The 18539-nt window shown below is 41.1% G+C and overlaps 1 protein-coding gene across 2 annotated transcripts in view; it reads right to left on the bottom strand.

Annotated features, from left to right (window-relative positions):
* Nucleotides 1-1395: 1395 nt before the first annotated feature.
* Nucleotides 1396-18539, bottom strand: part of DDX3X (DEAD-box helicase 3 X-linked) — a 17533-nt gene continuing 389 nt past the window's right edge. The window contains exons 2-17 of one of the 2 annotated variants that reach the window (XM_042866967.1): nucleotides 16337-16394; nucleotides 15246-15296; nucleotides 11282-11405; nucleotides 10033-10173; nucleotides 9842-9941; nucleotides 9146-9281; nucleotides 8645-8730; nucleotides 7973-8071; nucleotides 7738-7898; nucleotides 7394-7538; nucleotides 7157-7301; nucleotides 6652-6833; nucleotides 6443-6560; nucleotides 5270-5426; nucleotides 4260-4387; nucleotides 1396-3920 (exon numbers count right to left, since the gene is read on the bottom strand). In XM_042866967.1, the coding sequence (XP_042722901.1) occupies nucleotides 3838-3920; nucleotides 4260-4387; nucleotides 5270-5426; nucleotides 6443-6560; nucleotides 6652-6833; nucleotides 7157-7301; nucleotides 7394-7538; nucleotides 7738-7898; nucleotides 7973-8071; nucleotides 8645-8730; nucleotides 9146-9281; nucleotides 9842-9941; nucleotides 10033-10173; nucleotides 11282-11405; nucleotides 15246-15296; nucleotides 16337-16394 (1914 nt within the window). In that variant the 3' untranslated portion in view covers nucleotides 1396-3837. The remainder of the gene's footprint in view (nucleotides 3921-4259; nucleotides 4388-5269; nucleotides 5427-6442; nucleotides 6561-6651; nucleotides 6834-7156; nucleotides 7302-7393; nucleotides 7539-7737; nucleotides 7899-7972; nucleotides 8072-8644; nucleotides 8731-9145; nucleotides 9282-9841; nucleotides 9942-10032; nucleotides 10174-11281; nucleotides 11406-15245; nucleotides 15297-16336; nucleotides 16395-18539) is intronic. The other variant, XM_042866968.1, reaches the window with a different exon arrangement.

Here is an 18539-nt window from a genome sequence, read left to right as displayed (position 1 = left end):
ATGTTCCCTGGTCCAGAGCATTGTTTATGTATGTCTGGCCTAAAGGCTGCTCCACTGTGCTCCTCAGTCACCCAAGTAAATTCCACCATGCCCTTACTGCCTGCAGTAACAGTCACTTTGAACAAGCCTCAACCTCAAACAATGAACACAAACCTCTACGCTTGAGGCTCAGCTTGCACATCCTATGCACTACCTCCAACTACAGTATGCTTCAGTTATGTCCTGACTATGGCATGGAATTCCTATGACTAACTAATAATAAATAAGGGGAGAAAAAACTGCCAGGTTAGAGCTTTTGGAAGGCAAGTGCATGCTGCACATCCAAGAATATAGAATGGTAACACAAGGCCCTGCAGGATGAAGTTGGTAATTAGTGCAAGTCTAAAGCAGGTAAATTTAGTGTGGTCCACGCTCAGTGTGTTCAAAACAGTGAGCCACGAGCAAGCAATGCAGATAAACACAGCTGTCTCCTTCATGGTACTTCAATGCACACGTGGTTTACAAAGCAGTGTTTCACAAGGCAAGGAAGACTTGCAGATGGGCATTTATGGATACAGGACTACAGGTACACATCACACCTTGACTAATTGAGGGACCACTCCTCAACCCAAACTGTGGATCTGTAGATTTACTTTCACTCTCTCTTAAGTAGATTCCTGCTGAGAAAGAAGTCATTTCAGTACAGCATTTACAATTGTTTCTACAACAGATGAATATTGACTTGAACATGTGAAACTATTCCTTTCACTGCCTCCCCATGGTTATCCCAGCACACAAACTCACTCCAACCTACTCATGGCTCATAATCCCATGCTTCAACTTTCTAAAGCTAAGGCAACAAGCACAGGTCTGGTTCTGCTACCTTATGAAGGCACTGACTCTGGAGGGAAGGTGGATAAGTTACCACTCTCCAACTGTGACCCAGTACACATTGCAGCTTTCCTACACAAAACTGCACACTTATTCTCAACAAGGCCAGCAAGCAACTAGCTTGTAAAGGGCGTCACTCACTGATATCTCCCCTAAGATGCAACACAACCACAAAATGAGGTCTGAATACCCCATGGCTGAAGAACTGAAGTCCGTGCATAAACTTCCATCAAATTTCATTCATTCCAATTGAACTTGTTACCCTAAAGGAAGGGAAATCTGATCTGTCCTGCACCCACTTCAACTTCTTTAGAAGACTTGAACAAGCATCCAGCACTGCTAGGCACAGGTGATTCTATGCTTGCTACCATAGCAGTAACCCTGGGTTCAGCTCCCATTTGATAAGCACACTGACGTGTACCACACTATATTCACCTGCTTGCAGATTAGCACGTGGATGAGACTGCTCGAGCTACATCTCATAAACCAGAAGAGTGACGCTTCACAAATGAATAGACTATGCAGTTCAACTTTTTTATTTTAATAAAATCAAGAATATGCACAGCACATGCAGTGCTAGCATCTAAACTAATACAATAAGCAATTCTAAACCTACAGTGACTTGAAATTCAAATTTTCACATTCAGCAAGTTTAAATCCATTCTTGCATATTGTTTTGAATCCTTGTAACTGAACTGAAAGTATTGCTGGCTGATAAAACTTGCTAAAATGCACAAGTCACTGATTACGCCAATACAACAAAGATAACCACATGTTTGAGGATTGCAATGTGCCAGACATTCACTGAAAAAAAAAAAAAAACACACAACTAAACAAAACTCACGCAACAAACATCTGAGAATCTGGACACTTCACATCAGTGTTTAGAAGTGTTTCATTAATATCTTAAGACAAGTGTATCAAAACCTTGGCATGTTTAATTTTAAGTTGCCAATTTTTGTTTACTATCAGAAAGTTATGGCTATACTGCCAATGCCGGGTCTGCTTAATTTGACTTAAGAGTTTAATATGACTTAAACATTAAAAGCTCACACTACCCCGAAATATATAATTTCACGCATACGGTGACATTCAACATTCAAGTGCCAGTGTTTTTGTACTGTCTTTTGGTCAAGTTTCTTTAAACTTTCAAAGAATCACTTTTAGGCTTACAAAAATAAATATTTGTCAAAAATGTTCAATAAATATTACACAAAACTAGCAGCAAAAAGTATCTAGAAATCTGTCGTGTGCAAATAGTTTTCTTCCCAGCTATCATTCCCATGGTCCCAAATAAGTTTTAGAATCTATTTCCTTCTCCTTAAACAAGCTGCGTTCAATCTCCAAGAGACAAAATAAGATTGGAAGTTAAAGACACGCACACAAGACATATATAAAATTCTCTGAATGTGCAATAAAAGAAGTATTTTGTAAAAAGTTATGGGCAAAATGTACAAGGGCCTAAACCTAGACTTGAAATAGCACCATAACAAATGACCTCAATACTGTCAAGTGCACCTACTTAATAAAAGTTTTTGAACAAGGCACAATACACTTGAAAAAATCTATTGCACTTTAGGAGATTTTTGCCTTTTTCCTACGCCACTGTAGATTAGAGTTGTTAACTGCTCTGGCCACAAAGTTAGCACAGAAATTCCAAGTGGCTTAGGCATTTTTCTGGTGGACAATACTTATCTTTGGCCAGATTTAGCATAAACAGACTATAAATACAATGGAAACCTATGCAACTAAAACTGACTAAAACTGCACTTCAATAGCAGAATTGAAACCTTGTGCAGTTTATGTACATTTCCAACCTCTGTGATCTCAGGTTTGTTTGTTACTCTTCTGGAGCCATTTTACAAAGTCTACAGTAAGCCAGTTTAACATCTCCACGCAGCTTGAACAGAGTAATGTGAATCTGCATTAAAATAAAGCCTGCTGCATAATTCTTCCTGTTCATACCCTCTTGACCAAAAAACATCAACACTAGCATGCGTTATTAGACCAAAAATTCAGTCAGGCCCTTAAGGAGGACCAATCACTGCCATGGTCAGCCATTCTACCATTTCAATTTCATATGGCAGGCATTTTTAAAAAGTCTAAATAGATGAATTCTCCTAAAAACTATTTCAAGTTATCAGACCTTTAAACGTTCCCTGTAATATTCTGCCCACGTTTGGCTAGCTCACATTGATGATCTGCCTAAATATTGAAAAAGGAATTGCTGTATTTACTTGCATTAACTTCAAAAACAGTGCTTTTAATGTATGCATGTATCCATACATCATCTCATCATGACTGGAATGGCTTATTAAAGGCTATCAGGTTCTAAGTACCTATCCAGGATAGAGTGAGCAAATCAGAACTTTAACTTAGTACAGTTTTGCCACATTAGAAACTAATTGCATTGATATGCTTCAAGATGTTTTTATTTTTCAAATCTGCAGATACCAAAAGCCCTAATGCAGGCTACCGCATAAGTTTTTCTTTGTAATATTATGGATGAATCAGTGATTCCTGTTTAAGTTGTATCACACCTGTGTGCCAAGGTTTGATTTTAGCCCAAGTTCAGTAATTTTTATTTTGTCTAAACAATTGATATCTTGAGCATTACTGAGCCAACAGGACATCAAAATAAAAGTTGTCTAAAGTTAAAGGCACAGTACATTAACAAACAAATGATCCTCAGTCACAAAATTATAAATGCAGTTTCTGGGTGGGGATGGGTGGGAGGGGAGTTAATCCTGACTACAGCAATAGAGTCTTCAAAACCACCTTCAAGATAGGGCTACTTGTTCCTTTGTTTCCATCTTGTGACCTTGAGCTCCCTTAAAAAAAATTTCAGTGGAGAATCACAGCTGGTAATGTACTGCGAGTTCTTGAAGCTACACAAGGTATAGTCTGGCTAAGTTACATGTGGTTTCCATATTAGCTTGTTTGGTAGGTTATCTGCTGCAAGCAGATTCAGTTGCCCCACCAGTCAACCCCCTGGGAGTTATAGTTTCCTCCATATCCATCGCTGTTGTAGAAGCCTCCATAACCACCACCTATGAAAGGCAAGAGAAAGTGATGCTTAATCAACCTGCTAAAGGTAACTTGCACCTTTACAGCAGAAAACAGCCCAGGGCACAAACAAGACATCTACTGTCTATTAAAGAAACCCACCCCAGAAGCTTTGCTACATGTAATCAAAACAGATTGCAAACAGATACATATAACTTGTGTTAATACAGTCCCAATAGCATGATGAACTTCACACACAACACACCAGACAACCTCTAATATTTACTGCAATTACCTGCATAACTTCCAGAAGCACTACCATATCAACTACCCCTAAAGCCTTGTTTCGTAGCTGCCAGTCACATCTGCCCTCTTTTTCTTACCTCCAAATCCTCTGCTGCCACTTCCTCCACTACGGCTGCTGGTTGATCGACTGCTGTTAAAGCTGCTGCTGCCAGCGCCACTGCTTGTTCGGTAGTCTCTGGCACCAAATCCTCCACTAAACCTACTGCTTAAGAAAGGAATAAAAAATGCTTCTGTCGGTGATATTTTAAGCACTTTAAGTTCAAGCACAAGGTTTCTTTGACTCAGGTTATAGTTGCCCAACAATCGGTGCAAATGATGATTCCCACGTTCTTCTTAATGAGTACCCCAATGCTATCTAGAAAGGACATTCAATGTAGCAAAGGAAAATTTACTGTCCGTGTTCAACTTGTCATGTTACACTATGAATTACTTTATCAGGACCTACTCAGATTTAATTCAGTACAACCTCTGTTCCATAGGGTTTCTAAGTGATCTAAGTGATAGTTTCAGTGATTCATTCAAGCCCATTTTCTCTGTTGTAGAAAAGGACAACCAACTTCTAAGCATGATTCTGATGAAAAACAACTAAAATTCACAAGGTCTACTCACACTAGCTAAATTGAAAGAAAATGTGATGGTTCCCTGTCCTTATTATTTTAAGGCCATTTGCTCCAATTTATAGGAGACGTTTCAGCTCCCTGTAGCAAAACTATTTCACAAGCGTTCTCACATCTGCACGTTACTTTTTACTTTTTTTAATGTTAATAAACAAGCACTACTATCTCCCTAGCCTCTCAGCAGGTGCTCAAGCCCAACTGCGGCTCATGCATTTAAGAACTTCTCTCAAGTATTTAAATGCTTCCAATGAGTTGTAGAGCTATTTCTGCTAGCAGCTGTTAGCAGTATCTAGCCACTAGCTTAGAAGGAAAAAGTTACAGTACAGAGCAGGCATTGAGCTGTAACCTTTGGATGAAGAGGACACCAGAGTGCATTGGCTTGTGTACTCCCCAAAAATTAACTGCTTTTAGATAGAACTGCCCTTTACAAGTCATTAAAATCCACCTTCAGCCAAAACCCTCAACATTACCTCTTAGATCGCCCACGGCTGCCACCTCCTTTGTGATGCTGTTCGTAAGCCATGTTTTCCAGCCAAGATGGAACTTCTTGCTTAGCCTCAACAAGAAGATCAAGTAAATCCTTGGTGATGTTTATATTTCTCTCATTGAAGAACGAGGTGGCAAGACCTGAGGTACATATTAGATTTTAGCCCCACATGAAGTAGATACACCACAGCACTTAATCCCATCCCATATTCCACTTGTGGCTGTGACAAACTCACCACATTCTCAAACTCAACTAACAAAGAGCGTTAGAATTATCTGAACAGAAACTGTTCACTTTTCCAGAGTCACTCACACAAATCTCCTATTTACTGACAGACACACACTGAAGACATACCTATCTTACCTATGGTATCAAGTCTTCATTTAACAGTAAAAAAAAAAAAAAAAAGCTGGCTGAAAAGAATTGGTTTCTTTCTACACTGGCTAGACCTCAATTAAAAATTATATATTGCTGAAGCACTGCATGATTTGGCAGGTAAAGTATCATCAAAACACTCTACTTAATACCACCTGACTTCACAAGCATTAGTTTTCAGTGGCACTTACTTTGTGTTTAACAGTAATGCAAGTGAAGAACACTAGAATTCTAAATATGCTGAGTATTATGTAGTTATGTAAGCGTAAGAAAGAGTACTGCAAGAAAACTGCTCAGAGACCATTCACCCCATACTTCCTCAAGAAAGTGTAATAGATGTGATCCCCTAGAAATAGTCTTACAGAGCAGGAAGTTAGAATAGGCTTTAGACAAGCTTTTCCTACAACAAGTGTAAGTACAATACATCTTTATATTCCCTTTTGTAGGGATTTTTGGAACTCAGAAATCTGCAGGAGCAAAAATAGAACTCTCTAGATCCAAGCTAAAAACAGACTGCTAGTATATAGCTTAGGCTTCAGTTTCAGCTATTAAGTACTCTTTACTCATTCTTCCAGATGTAAGTGACAGCAAAACACCTCCAGAATTCCAATGGAGGAAAAAAAAAAAAAAAAAGCTGCACTCCATACTGCACAGTTTCCTAGCAATGCTGTCTGGGCACAGAAAGCACAAGGGCTCCTTTCAAGTTCTGCACAGCCCCAATTTGCTATTTATCCAATACCTCTACACCCAGAAAAATCAGGTACTACATGCCTATACATACCAAGGTTTCCTACACGGCCTGTACGACCAATACGGTGCACGTATTCTTCAATGTCACTTGGCAAGTCAAAGTTTATGACGTGCTTTACATTTGATATATCCAGTCCTCTTGCTGCTACCTAGTAGTTAGAGTAAAAAAAAAAAAAAATTCTGAGCTGAGGTCAATGAGATAATATGCCTATTAACTCAAACTCCAAAAACTGGACTTACGGCTGTGGCTACAAGAATTGGGCTCTTGCCCGAACGGAACTGATGGAGTGCTTCCTCTCGGTCTCTCTGAGAACGATCTCCATGTATACTTGTACAAGCATATCCTTCATGGTAGAGGAAGTCCTCAAGAGCATCTGCTCCCTTTTTAGTTTCCACAAACACCAGAGTCAAAGAATCCTTGCCTAAGAATAAACGAACCACAAGTTTAAAAGAGAAAAGCTGTACAGATGAATACATCACAGTCTGGAAAAAGGCAGCTTTACTTCCTCTGCTTCCAATTACTCTAAACTGCAGACCTGCTTTCTTATTTTGTATTACTGAGTTTTCATCAAAACATAAAACCACCATTCAGCCAATGCAAGACATTCACTGCCTGTTGAAGAAATACAAAGAGGTACTACTTTCCTCCACCTACCTACTCAATCCAAGTTCACATTATTTTGAGCTGTCAGATTTGCCTCATCTTAAATGGCATTTATTCACTTATCTAAAACTGGTAATTTACCTGTGGCATTTAGCAGGTCGAGCAGAAATGATCGTTTGTCCAACTCTTCCACCCAGACCACTTTCTGTGTGATATTCTCAGATGTAGAACCTACTCTGCCAACAGCCAGGAAGATATATTCATCAAGGAAGTCACGAGCAAGCATCTAAAGAGGGAAAGGCAAAAGATCAGCATTTTCCCCCCTTCCAGAGATAGGATCAGACTAAGCATTAAGGCATTTCAACTTCCATGAAGTACCTGGATTTCCTTGGGGAAAGTAGCACTGAACATCATGGTATGACGAACCCCCTTTGGCGGCATTGTATCTTGTTCAACAATTCGTCTAATCTGAGGTTCGAAACCCATGTCGAGCATTCTATCGGCTTCATCAAGCACTAGGTATCTGAAGTAATAAAAAGAGGTTTTTTTCAGATGGTTTTAGAGATGATATACACATATACACTGTACACATCGGACTACATTTCTCAATCAGACATTTACCGTTTGAATGCCAGATCAAGAGTTATCATCTCTAGATTTCAAAAGGAATTCAGTTTCATGTCAGCAGCTCATTAGGTTATGGACTGAATCACTTCACTTACTTGCAAAAATCCAGTCCAATCTTTCCCCTCTCCATCATATCAACCAGTCGACCTGGAGTTGCTACAAGCAAGTGACATCCACGTTCTAAGTCACGTATTTGTTGCCCAATGTCTGCACCGCCATACACAACACAGGGACGAACTCTGGAACGGTATGCAAACTACAAAACAAGCAAGTTAGTGCTAAGAAAAACTATACGTGAGCTATCCTATTCTAATAAACTCCTAGACATACCTTCCTGGCCTCCTCATAGATCTGCACAGCCAGTTCTCTAGTTGGAGCCAAGACCAGTGAGATTGGATATTGCTTACGGCGTCCATACCTTCCGTTCTCCTAAAACAGGAAGAAAAATCCCCAGATACAAGGCAAATTAAAACACTGCCTGTTGTCACTGAGCTTCTCTTAACAACAAAGCAAACAGTGGAGCATCAGCTTGTTTTACACACTGCATCTGACTGCCCTGCTGCAGTGCTTTAAGATTAAACTTTTGGTTAATATGTTAACAGTGGAACTGCAGCACAAGCTCGTCCTCTAAAACCTGTATCAACACCTACAACTAAGAGCACTCCTGCCCATGGAAAACAAGGTATGTACTGCCTTATCTTAAAACCTACAGTATAAACATGTCATGTCCAACTAAACAATTCTCTCAGTAGCAAGAAACTACTCATAAATGTCCTCCAAAAAAAAAAAAAAAATCTCGTTTCTCCCCTTCAGTTAAGGAAAAAGTAACAAGCTGCTCCATGCCCAAGAAAAGGCTTCTGAAAGGTGAGAAACTCCCTTCATCTACCCAAAACAATGATGATACACACTTGAGCTCAACTACTGCAGTAGCAGACATCAGCATATGAAGCAAATGCATATATTGGACTCAGCTTCCTCAGGACTAGGTAATAAAATACTTGCCTTCATAGCTCTCAAGGCATCACCAGGTCCATCTGCATAGATCTGGCTCAATATTGGTAGAAGAAACGCAGCAGTTTTCCCAGACCCTAATAGATACAATTTAGTATTATTAGTTATTTTTAAAGCTATCATACTGTTATCTACTGGACATAATCCTGTACCATAAACACTCCTAGTATCATCTCTGCTAGGTATACAGATGCACAAGTCATTTGAGTGTATTTTTCAGCCAGAAAAGTTGTCTACGGAAGACTATCAATCACTAAGCACTGCTGAAGTGATTTAGCACATTAACAGCTCTCTAAGGATGCAGTAACACATGTGCCTAACAAGATTCATACAAAACAACTCCAAGACCACGCTTACAATTTCCAAGAGGTATTGCTATATATTCTAAATATATGTTTATTGCCTTAAGGAAACCTTGCCCGCAGCTTCAAGAATGCAAGAATCTCTTCTCATTGACAGAGACTAAGTAATAAGCAATAGTTACAAACTTACCTGTCTGAGCACAGGCCATCAAGTCTCTCTTCTCTTTAATAATAGGTATTGCATGTTTCTGGACTGGAGTAGGACGAGTGTAACGTGTGAGCTCAATGTTTCCCATAATAATTTCTCCCATATCAACATCACTGAACTGTAAAATATTGTAAAAGATTAAATCTGAGATCCCTACCATTCATTTCTCCCTGAACAAGCCACTCAGTCCAAGCAGTTTTTTCATAAAATGCCTTTGGTTTTATTTCTTCCTATGGAAGTTGCTTATAAGGTCAGATACTAAAGAATCAGTTAACTGGGAATTTAGTACCAACTCAGTCCAGCCACATAAGCAATACTTGAAAAGCCAACTAAGCCTCAAATGCAAACTACATTAGCCATACCATGCTTAACACCTCACTTAGAGGCAATGTTTAAACAGGTGCTGCAAAATAGGAGCTCTGAGCACTTCCACTACTTACACGTTTATTATTTAAAGAGACATCATATAGTTAAGTAAGCCACAGGCATTAACTTTATATAACCTCTCCTATGTCTTAGTTCATTATATACAGCTCCTCTACTGAAAAAAAAAATCTTTGCCATAGGAAAACAAGACAACGTTACATTTAGGGAGCAAAGGAAACACAGCAAAACATCAAGTTTCAAATGCAAAACTGTAAAGATTAAACAAATCTTGATTTGGAAAAAATAACTTACACTTTCAATATGTGGAGGACAATTGCTGCCTGTTGCTTCAACAGGAATATCATCGTATTTCTCAAAGTTAATGCCAGTATTGCTTCCTGAAAAGAGCTCTCTGAAAGTAGGAAAAAAAAAAAAAAAAGTGTTTTATTTATTAGATGAATCAATTAGCACTATCACTTGTGCTGTGCAGATCCACTACTTACTGTTCCAGGCGTTCACTTGGGGGAAGAGGCTTTGACCAGTCATCTTCATCAGATTTGTCACACCAACGGCTATTTCCACCACGGTCAAATCTACCGAAGCCACTCCTATCATAGTCGCTACCTCTTCCACGCTCTTCATACCTGAATACAGCACCACTGTTAGGCCACCATCACAGGAACAAAACACCAAAGCAGTTATAATCTAGCTGAATACGGTCTGCATGTTACATACGTGACCATACCACAATAATCAGATATTCAAACTGACCTACGAAGTAAAATTATTTTAGCACTACTTATAAGACTAGGTCACATTATTCTGCATTACAGACAGGAAAAATTTGTTCCTATTAGCTTAGTTTTAGCTTAATACATTGGAACTTAAACCAGCACTCAGTATTTTAAGTGCAACTTGAATTGCAGCTGCCTTTTTTCCATTTAAGTTTCTCACTCCTGTTTTTCTATTTTGTTTTCATAGGAAGCTTCATATGAATCTCCTGTGAGATGCTACCTGGTACTCCCCCCTTTCACAGTGCCTCATGTTTATTATATTCATCTTCCAAGCCCAAACAGTTCCCCAAAGAACTTGAATTTGCTCCCCTACTCCTTCCCACCACATTAGAAAACTAAATCCCTCAATGAACATGTCACATTCCCAACTTTACCAAGCGTGAGCTCACCTGTGTTACTGACTTAGAAAGAAGGTGGAAAAAGTCCTTACCTCAACTGTTTAGATTTTGGCCTGGTAAATCATGTTTGAGAAAAGTCTGGATGCAGGACTACCACCGTCAGCCTTACTAGTTGACAAAGGTCACTCACCACACTTGTGCATACAACGCATGATGTGTGTAAGACTGATCAAGTAAGGTAGAGAACCTGCAAGAGTCTCACCCAGGTTTATTAACTACACTTTTTCAACAAAAAAAATGGAAAAAAAAAGTCAGTTCTGATGTATTTTATGTGCTCCTAACAGCTCTTAATGAATTTCTGGTAGTAGCAGCCACCCATCTAAAACTTCATTGATGACATGGAAAGTCAGGAAGTCATGAGAACTGCAGTAGTGGCTGGTGATGGGCTATAATGCACATCTTCTACAACATGCAAGATTCCCATCATTTAATTCCTACAGCTATGAAGTAGAAAGATGGGAGGGGGATCTACACCTAGAACTCCATTTTAAACAGCAACATTACATATGTGCCACTAGAACTGCAACAGAAATTCAGCACCTATAGAAACAAGCACTTGCCTTCCTCCTCTTGATCCATTTCCACGGTCAAAGAAGCTTGATTTTGCTCCACGGTCGGACCGTGCACCAAAGCTGCTGTATGCATCCTTGTCTCTGCTAGAACTCCAGCCACCGCTATCAAAACCTAGTAGAGAGACAGTACTTTAAGCCATATATTACATAGCCCAAGCTTCTGTAAGAAAGATGTCTGTCCAGTAAACCTTCATTGGAAGATCTACATCATTTCAATACTGTCAGTCTTTAAAGAAAAAGACAGACAAGACTTGCTCAAATAGGCACCACATATTTGTCATTGCCAAGCAAACTTGCTGAAGCACCTTCATGAATGCAGAAATGGTACATTTAAAACAATGCACATACATCACTGCTAGTATTTGTCTTCCTCTGGAAAGAGGGTCATAAAGGCAACAGAGGTCATGATGCATTTGAGTAACTTCAAACTGAGGAATCCAATATGGCTGGAGGATTCTGAATTGCCTGAGGTTGCACAAAGTTGGATGCCTTATTTATACTGAATAGGTACAAACTGAACCCATTACATTAATGACTGCTTTTGGGATGATAATAGTTTAAGTAACAGAAAGCAGGGAGCTCAACTATAACAGAATAAAAAAATTCAGGAACAACCAACCAAGTGTTTACAACCCTAGTTTTCCACACAGCTTCAACGCAAGCTCTTCACAGCACATTTCATTTTTGTGAATGTACCAGGCCCCTGGTGGTGTTTACTCAGGGGACAGAAAATGAACAGAAGCACTGGTACTAAAGCAAAAAGTTTATGTCAAGAATATTGATCTAGAAGCTTAACCTTCAAGTTTAAAAATAAGATCCAACCAGAGACTGGACTTAGAAAGAATAAGTAATCCTACCAGTAAAAAAAATCTTTTGCAAATTCTGCAGCAGAAAAACAATGAAGACACGTATGTCACACACAACAGAAGCAACTGGGACAGCAAAATTACTACAGAAAATTCTGTGCAGATTCCATCCAACCCGTCTTTCTCCCAAGGAGATAATAACATTAATGAAATTCTGCAGCTTCCGCACCTATATAGCAACTACTGCTTTTCATTCTTCCATCAGCATTTTAGGTCAAACTTTGTGATGTTTTAACAGCAATCATGGTTACACCACTTGAAAAGCTGTCATGCAAAGCAGCAAGCAGTTTTATGAAAGGAACAAAGTTTAACATTTTTTCATTTGATCTACTATAGATCAACTCAGATTTCAAATACCCAAGTGTAGCTTTAAGAATGTTCAACAAGAACACCATGCAACAGAACATCAGTATTACCAAGCAAAACTCAAAGCCAAATGTGTCAGTATTCACAGCTACTGATTCTGAGCTCTATGTACAATAGTTTGAATTGCTGAAAAGCAGAATTGCCACTAAGTGGCCTAAATTTTGAACACATTATCTCCCGCAGTTCTGTGCTGTCCTGCTCTCAGATACAAAGCTGGCATTATCAGTGTCACAACCTCACAGGGACACATCCTCAGGTCTACGGAATAATTATGCTAAAGCTTACCTAACAGATAAGGAACACACCGTACGGTTTTGCAACAGAAATACTCTAATTTTTTAGCCTTCTTCCCCTGCCAATACCTCTTTAAATCCAGAGGACACTCAGCTCTTCACATGAAAGAAAAAACTGTTATGTTTAAATCACTGAGTCCACTGCCTTAAGCAATTTCTTACTTAGCCACAAGTATATTGTGCAACATTAATAGCCTCTCTGTATTACCGCACCATAATCAGCTACAGAGGAAACTGAGAACCCCAAGCCAGAAACTACAGACCAGTTGTTCCAAAAACACATCTTAAGGGAACAGCACACAGGATAAACTAACAATTCCTCTGAATGCAGCATTACTTTAAAGCTTTTGTGAAAGTTAAGGAAGGCACAGCTTGTGTGAATTCTCCCGGGACATCGAAATATGGCTGAACACTTCTAAGGCTGCATACAAGACTTTCCTTATATGGTCAAATACTACTGCTATCCAAAGAGTGCTCTTCCTGTTGCTTGCTAACATGTACAAACACCTTTCAGAAGCTGCAAAGGACTTTTAATCAACAGCCATTATACAGAAAAAGTTTGTTTTGTTTTTCAAAGTAGTTAACTTGCATTAGTTGCATACAACTAATACTGCGTTACAGACCTGAAGCCATGCAATAGCTCTACTGCCAACCCCTTGGTGTGGATGACACCCTTTGCTACAATGCACGAGTCCTGAACTGGTTTTCTCCACTTCACTATTACGAACTTCTTATCAGAGGAGTCAGCAGGAATCCAGTGATAAAGAGCTCTGAACAGTTTCAAGGAAGTTTCTAAGCAACAGGATACCAATGGAAGTTGATATCCTGTAATAACTAAGTTTACCACACTGCTTGTTCAAGTTGAGTTTCATGACTTCTTTACCTTTCTGGAAGGTCACATTTTAGTGCCCATACTATCAAATGAACAGAATGACTGAGAAAATCCAATTACACCATGAATACATCCTATGATCTTATAGTTACTCAGATACAAAGGGCAACATTCACACTTCTCTCACTTCAAAGGAGAACTCTACACTGTAGAGTTCAAATATCTAGTGAAACAAGAAAGCCTCTGTTTCAAAGTTTTTGTTTTGAGAGCAGCTCTTAATACGGACGCCTTTCCATATCACGTTGCTCAAGGCAAAATGAAAATACCTCCATATCCAGTGTTCCCCAGAATTTTTATTTCTCCTTTCTCACAACCAAAGTTCCTCCTGGGTTGATCTATGAGATTTCCTCCAATGCTGCTCACATTTGAGACCTAGGTTACTGAGAATTCCAAGAGAACCAAGCTGCCAAAGCGTCCCTGTACTCTTCTCCATTTAAGTCATCCCATCACAGCCTGCTCGCATCAGTGAGTGCCTTAGGACAATTTAATGCCTGTTCAATATTTTAAGTTCCTTTTTCCATCTTCACATTTCTAATCTGTTGCTTCAAGTGGCAGAATATTTGTTTTAGTCATTAAGCATCTCCAGAGGAACTTCAGATGGTATCAGCATGTATTTCAATACTCTCTTACCCACTCCTTCAAGGAAGAGACCTCCTGCACCATAAAGAAAACCTTTCCAAGTCCGTTGTTTTAAAAGTACAAGGTTTAAAATTCAAGCTATGTGGAGTTTCTACAACTTTTTCAGTTCATGGCATAGTCCAACACTTCAGTTTATCTGAAGTCTATTTAAAAGAACATTTCCTCTAGCAACTGTTATCTACACGATACATTATCATTCTATCTAATGACCACTACAAAACTGAAATCTTTCTCCAAAATAGATTATTATTTATTTCACTGAAGTACTCCATGAAACACTTTATCCTCTTATCCTAAAAGTAAAGGTAAGTTTGACTTTTTCACTGCAGTCCTTCTGTACAAAGACACTGTTCAAGCATTTCATGTTTCATACTCCAGCATCCCATCCTGCTTTTCACAACCACTTTTGCAGATTTCCATTATAAGGCAACACCTGTAATTGTTTCTCAGAATCCCCACTCTAATGTGTGTGTGTGTGTGTGTGTGTGTGTGTGTGTAGAGCATCCATTTATGATGCAAAATTGTGCTATTTGCTCACAGTAACTAGTTACTCAAGTTTCACATTACAGTCAATAGAATAAGAACTGGTACTTCCAAAGAAATTTAGTATTTTATACCCATGGTTACACTGGTAGACAAATAGTCTTCAACTTGCTTCTGTCACTTACATGCTTGATAAGATAACCAACACATTTTGCCTATTAAACACCAAACTCAAACTAAGAACATCACCTGGAGATGGAACCAATAGCAGCACACTGAAAATAGGAAGTGAAGTTGCAGTGTTTTGTGCAGAATAGTCGAGCAGCCTGCAGAGTCACTTTGACAATAGTGCCAAAAACCTTTAACGCCTCAAACAATCAGTTACAAGAGTTGCCGCTATTTCTCATACGTACCCTGTTTGGAAGCTTCCCTGTTCCTTAAGTGAGGAGGAATGTATCTGCCTTCTGGAGGACAAAAGATAGACAATGTTAAAGATAATGCTATATACTAGCAGCAGCTATATTGCTATACAATGCTATATATTAGTAGCTTTATGGATAACAGCCTTTTCAACAAACTCCCTTTGCAAAGGAAGAAACATAGTTTGCCTCATAAGCTTTCAGGCCTTTAAGGGCATTTTTAAACTACAGTTTTTGAATACATTTCTCACAGAGGACCCAAAGCAGAAAACGTAAAATTCTCACATTTAATTAGCTTCATTTTGTAAAAATAATACAGACATGCCTTTTCCAAACATACAGTACCCCTTAGTTTGTTTTCCTAGAACTAAGGCTTCACACAGTTCCAGGCTACTTGAGCAGCTTATGATGTTCACTACGCCACTTCAACACTGGTACTCACAGTATTACTGCCAGTATTTTTTGTTCCCTTAGAATCTCATCATCCCATTCAGTTCAGCTTAGATCTAACCAGAAGCCATGTGCAATTGCCTCTGATTAGTGTTCTTCAGTTACAATCCAGAAGCATCTGGACTGTTAAGCAGCATAAAACAGAATGTAGCAAGCACGTGGTTAGTGGGAGTTCCCTGAAGATTCTCTCTCAACACACTGCAGTCTGTTTGGCACACCAGATAGCATTGTTTCTACCTAACAAATCTCAACTAGAGCAGGTAACCACTAAAAATTTTTACCTCTGCAGCAACACTAGCTAAATGTTTTGCTAAGCCAGGTCACCAAATTATTACTACAGTTACTGGCCTCAGCTGTCTGACCAGAGGCCACAGAAAATTTGGGAATCTGGATTCTCACAAGTTGGTTCAGTACTTTGAAGCACTACCAAAACACTCAACTTACACAATCACTGCAATTAAGTGTTCCTGTCTGAAGTGTGTAATTTTAAAGCAGGCAAGTAACTAGTAGCCACCTTGCATCTCCCCAAAGTCTGTAGCTCTTGATGAAAAGACTACTTTTGCAGGTACAAAAGCCAGCCCTGTTTTTAAAAATCCCTGCACACTAGAAAGCTTTAACAACTTGCATGTACTTACTGCTTGTAGCGGTTCCTTCACTCTGGGAGTCTGAGGAATTCAAGTCTAGACCAGAAAACTGGAAAGAACAAAAAAGCTGAGTAAATATCAACATGTTACATCATGAATTTATGCTAAGATGCAAAAAGCTTATTTACAGATCAAGAGCAAATTTCTGAGAAGTGAATGCTGCAAAGGAATTTATTTTTGTTACATCTCCTGTAATGGAGAACCACCAATACTGTAACATTCAATACCACAGTAACAGTAGAACTGAATATTATCCTCGGGTGTCCTCAAAGTCACCAATAAACACCCACCAAAAAGCCAGCAAGGCCAGAAAACTACTGTATACCCACCAAATCAAGTACTGCTGACTTGCTTAATGCACTAAATGAGGGCTGAGAAGGACCTAAACCGGTCTCCCATTCCATTGAAATGCATTCTGACTGAGGCCAGGTTTTTTTGGGTTCTTTCTGAAACACGAATACAATCGTTCAAGTGCCCAACTGGTACTTCTTCATTTGTAGAATTCATTTTTTGATTGCATAAACATCACTAAGACACTAGCATCTTCATGTAAGAAGCAGTTTCTGCTCCCAGGACAATAGGCCATTTCCTCCTACCCTCACTCTTGGCAAATACAACTTTTCATTTGCTTTCTGCAAGCTTTGTTTGCAGCCTTCAGCCTACCAAAACGTGTTTAAGTGCATTCAGATCAGCAGAAGGCAATCCACAGACATAACAAAGTGGCAGCTTGCTGCAGCTGTTTACATACACGGCACAACACAGAACTTATTAGCAATGCTGAAATAAGTTTGAAAACAGCTAAATTTTATGCGAGGCCAACTGCACTGCACATCTTCCAATGCAATCGGAGTCAATCCAAATCATCATCCTTCAAGATGTCTGGCACAGCAGTGACGGGCTGACGGTTGGACTAGGTAATCTTAGAGGATTTTTCCCACCTCAATGATTGTATGATTCTATTATGCGTGCTGTCATTCGGATTCTTGAAATAAATCCTCCGATGGGGAGAGCCTAGGATTGCTCTCTCTAAAAGCTACTTCTGCTCTTTAGCCGATCCCAGCATTAAAACGAGATAAAAATATTACTGGGGTATTCACTAACAATCAAACGCTGGGTATACGGAGGAAGAAGCGGGCAGATGAGAGGATGGCCGGTGCGCACCCCTCACAGCGCGGAGGCTCTGGGATATGGCGCAGGGCCGGGGCCGCCATCTCAGTGCGGCGGTGCAGCCGGCACTGCGGGCTGGGATTTTCGGCGCAGCAGGGAGCAGCCGCAGCCCGCCCAACTAATCCGGCTGCCGGCACCTGTCACGTGCTGTATCCCCGAAGGGGGGGGGAAGGGGGGAGTGAATAAAGGGGGGGAGGAGAGGACCGGCTCCCTGACCTACTTCGCCCCAAAGCCGTGGCTGCCCGAAACCTTCAGGCTCCGAGGACTATTTCCGCCGTTCCGTGCAGGCTCGGGGCCCCGCTACAGAGCCGCGGTCTCCTCTCCCCCTCCCTCCCCCCCATTCCCAGAGAGTTAGGTAACCATCCGTCCCCTGGCTCCAGGCAGTGGCCTGACTCCGCCCCGCAGGTGCGGGGGGGCGGAAAGGAAGGGAGGATGGAAGACGTAAGGAGAGAAAGAAAAAAAGAACAACAACACCGTGGGGTCGAAAGCCGCCAGCGCAGCGCCGCCGATCCGAGCGCAACTGCGTCACCGGGGCCCACCGAGAGGAGCGGGCGAAGCGCCCGCCGCGGGGCCGCGCTGCCGCAGCCCGAACAAAGGCGGCCGCGAGCGCCCCCCTTCCCCCGCCCCCCTCCGCGGGGGCGCCAGCACAAAGCGCCCCCACCCCCGCTCGGCTCCGTCACACGCACAATGGCCGCCATTGAGCCAGCCTCCTCCCTGCCCCCTCCTCCCCCTCTTCTCGCTGCCGTTCCCCGCCGCCGCCGCCAGGGGTCCCGCAGCGTTACCATCGTCGCTTCCCCGGCACACAAAAGCCGGGAGCGGAGCGTGGCCAGGAGGAGGCCGCAGGGGCACGCGGGGATGTGGCTCCTCCCGCCCGGTGTTGCTGGTGGTGCTGCTGGCGGCCGCCCCCCCCCCCCCCACCCCCCCTCCCCCCGACTCTACGCGGGGAAAAAGGGCCGCACGACGGCAACTGCGCAACAACCGAACACGCCACAAACCCTCCGCGCCGCGCGGGGGGGGGGGGGGGGGG

The sequence above is a fragment of the Lagopus leucura genome, unplaced genomic scaffold (genome assembly GCF_019238085.1).
Source record: "Lagopus leucura isolate 7727_CA_CO unplaced genomic scaffold, USGS_WTPT01 Super-Scaffold_100001, whole genome shotgun sequence".
Lineage (NCBI taxonomy): Eukaryota > Metazoa > Chordata > Aves > Galliformes > Phasianidae > Lagopus > Lagopus leucura.
The sequence above is the reverse complement of the archived record's forward strand: the minus strand, read 5'-3'. Positions and strand labels throughout refer to the sequence as shown.